Source organism: Zingiber officinale, chromosome 2A (genome assembly GCF_018446385.1).
Source record: "Zingiber officinale cultivar Zhangliang chromosome 2A, Zo_v1.1, whole genome shotgun sequence".
Lineage (NCBI taxonomy): Eukaryota > Viridiplantae > Streptophyta > Magnoliopsida > Zingiberales > Zingiberaceae > Zingiber > Zingiber officinale.
In genome coordinates, this window is record NC_055988.1 from 169,580,710 (window position 1) to 169,584,067 (window position 3,358).

The 3,358-nt window shown below is 45.5% G+C and overlaps 1 protein-coding gene across 1 annotated transcript; it reads left to right on the top strand.

Moving 5' to 3' along the window:
* The first annotated feature begins 556 nt into the window (after positions 1–556).
* On the top strand, positions 557–2,485 carry LOC122044244. Its single transcript, XM_042604765.1, has 2 exons — positions 557–637; positions 1,151–2,485. The coding sequence occupies exons 1-2, from the start codon at positions 557–559 to the stop codon at positions 2,483–2,485; spliced, it is 1,416 nt and encodes a 471-aa protein (XP_042460699.1).
* The last annotated feature ends 873 nt before the right edge of the window (positions 2,486–3,358 follow it).

Consider the following 3,358-nt stretch of genomic DNA (forward strand, 5'->3'; position numbering starts at 1 on the left):
TATATATCGCCAGATAAATGTCAGTTCCATTAGCTGCTACTATACACTCATACCCTAACTACTAGATGAGATGATAAACTAACTCAAATTAATGGTAATTAATCCTGTTAATCTCACATATTATGTTATTTCACAATATTAATTTAAACAACTATGGTTTCCTTGGTCCCATTCATATCATATTTGCCTAAAATTATGATACACGTCTATATATGTATTTACATTCACGAGCTAGTAAAATTACCATAGTAAAAAAAATTCCTTTATTTTTCTTGGGTTTGCCATGAGAATTTAACAATGTCTATTACTAATCCAAATGAATTTATGATCAAATCCAAGCTTAACTAGTTCATGGAACTACTTTTGATTTAAGTTCTACTACCCATCTGAGTTCAAACAAACTGGGCCAACTAAAAGGCCCATATAACGAACCCAAGCATAGTAAATAAGCAGCCCAAATAAACTGCCTTTCTTCTTTCATTCCTCTTGGCTGTTTTCAATGTCTCTTCTCCATGAAGCACCTCTCTCTCCGACTCAACTCTCCGATGCCGGAAGCATGGCCGCCATGTCCCTCGAACCTGTTCCGCCACCTCCCGTGAGTCCCAACTCCTCCTCTCCTCCCTGTCCTCTGCCTATGGTAATGGCTTTTTTTTTTTGAGTTGTTTGTTATCAAAGAGCCAATACACTTATTCCTAGTTTTTTCTGATGGTTACATATCCTAAATCCTCAATTACCAATTCGATCGCAACTAAGGAAGGCAGTTTAAATTGCACAAACCAAATTAGGTAATGTTTTTTTTACTTTAATAGATATAATTTCCTTATATAGCACACAAGAATAGTAGGCCATTTTTTCCGCTCCCCATAATTCATACCCACTAAGTTACTGCCTCAGATGTGGGTCCGTGCTTACCCTACCAAGGTACGCGTGGCAGTACCAACTTATAAAACGGTCAACCGTCACGAATTAAATCCCGTAGATTGGATTGATTGATTGATTATGATGAATTTCATAAAAACCCAGAACTTGGATTCCATAAAAAGAAAAAAAAACAGATTCCATTGAACCGATTCCAATTCTAGTAGAGGTAGGATTTCTTGACTTCTTGATTTCTTACTCTATATATTCGTCTTATTTAATGCAACTGCAGAGCAATCTGAGAAATTCCACGATCGAAATCATGAGATTCGGGGGCGGTTGCATCGACTTCTCCGACCGCCCCACCGTGGGTATTTTCGCCTTCGAGGTCGCCGACGCCATGGCGCGCCTCGTCTCCCTCCACCGTACCCTCGCCGACGACCACTTCCTCCCCCTCCGCGACAACATGTGTTCCGTCGGCGTCGCCACTTTTTTCTCCACGGACCCATCCTTCCTCGTCCGCGCCGAGCTAGTCGCCGACCTCGACGCGGTGGCCGCCACCGTCGCGCGCTTCTCCGTCAAGTGCCGCAACCCTCTGTTACGTGGCTTCGATCGCTTCTACGGTTGCGTCAAGGCTGCTGCACTCCGCCACGGTCGCGTAGCAGATTTGGACCTCCTCGGGCTCGGCTCGATGGTGAAGAGTGACGCGAAGGTGATCAAGAAGATGGAGAAGTACGTGGCTTCGACCTCCCTGCTTCACGAGGAACTCCTCAACCTCGAGGAGTCGGAGAAGGCGCAGGACTCTGAGCAGTTTCCAAAACAGAGGAAACATGGCACGGCGCTGGAGGATCAGCGCCTCAACGTCCGGTGGCTTAAGGAGAGATCTTTATGGAGCTGGACCTTCGACGAGGTCGTCCGACCTATGGTCGGCGCCGTCTTCACCGTCATGGCCAGGATCTATGAAGTCTTCGCCGCCCAAATCCTCTGTTCGCCACCTCTGCCGCCGGCGAGAAACCATGGCCGCATCCTGCATTTCCCCAGCACCGGCCTCAATTTCTTCAACACGCTGTCATCAAGAATGTTCAACAGGACCTCGTCGGCGGCAAAGGACGCCCCCATAACCATCGAAAATCTCCCTTCTCTGAAAGCCTCGCCGAGCACCGTCGGTGGCTCAGGCTTGTCGTTCCACTACAAGGAATTGATCGTGATTGCGGAGTCTTTATTTGCACGCTGGAAGTTAGACAACGACGCGGATGCGCATGCGGGCCTGATGCCGATGAGACAGATAGAGACCGCGGTCGGAGACGCGCTGTGCCATAATATGACGCCGTCGATGCGGCGCAAGGTGAGGGCGAAGCTGAAGGAGATCCGGCAGATGCCGTCGTTGTCGTCAATGGAAGCGGACCGGTGGAGGAATGAATTAGAACGGATCTTGGGTTGGCTGGGGCCGGTGGCGCACAACACTACGTGCCGGTTGGTGGAGGAGCTCAGCGAGGAGCGATTCTTGGTTGCCCCGCGGGTGTTGCTGTCGCAGACGCTTCACTTTGCGGATCGGAATCTGACGAAGACCGCCATCGTCGACGTCTTCGTTGCGCTCAGCCGCCTTTTGTGTGTGGGTCCCATATGAGCAGACACAGAAACTATCTCGTAGCCTCGTCGCAAATAATAAGCGTTGGCAGACGCAAAAGGCCCCAAAATTTCTAATGACTCGTTGGTTCATGAATAATGAGTATGCATATACTGCTTGTCTCTTATGATTATTTTAAATATCTTCCATGGCCAAAGTTTTAAATAATTTTTTTAATAATTTTAATATGTCATGTTAATATTATAAAAACTTATTAAAACACGCCTAATAGTTAAAATTATATGATATAATTTATAATATGTAGTTATATATATATATATATATATATATAAACTATTACTCTTGAGTTATAAACCTCAAATTTTATTATTAATTTTTTTTATTAAGCAATGTTTTAATTTAAAAAATCTCTCCCAAACTTACATGGGAGATGTTCTTATTCTTTTCTTTAACTTTAGGTTGTACGTTTTAGCAAGTATCAACAATCCTGCCCATTGGATTCCTAATCAAACATCGTGATCTACGAGCAATGGAAGGAATCTAGCCAACTTAACCATCGAGTATAACATTAATTTTCTCTTTGGTAACTGAGAAGGGAAGCGACGGAACGGGGCTCGCTAAATCTACCCGACAATCAAAATCGTACACCGACACTAATCTATGATTAGACTACTGCCTCGAATGGGCGCCGGGCCCGGATTCCGCCGACTAATATCTAGAGAACTTGCCCGTGCGTCGCTCTCCGAGTCGCACGTGGCGACCGCCGACGTCCAATGGACCACATTCTGGGGCGGCGCTTCGCTGGCAGCAGATTACCGACATTGGGCCCCAATGAATCATTTATTCGACGCGTCATCATCTATGACACTCTTTCTCTCTCTCTCTCTCTCTTTTTTTTAAAAAAAATATTAA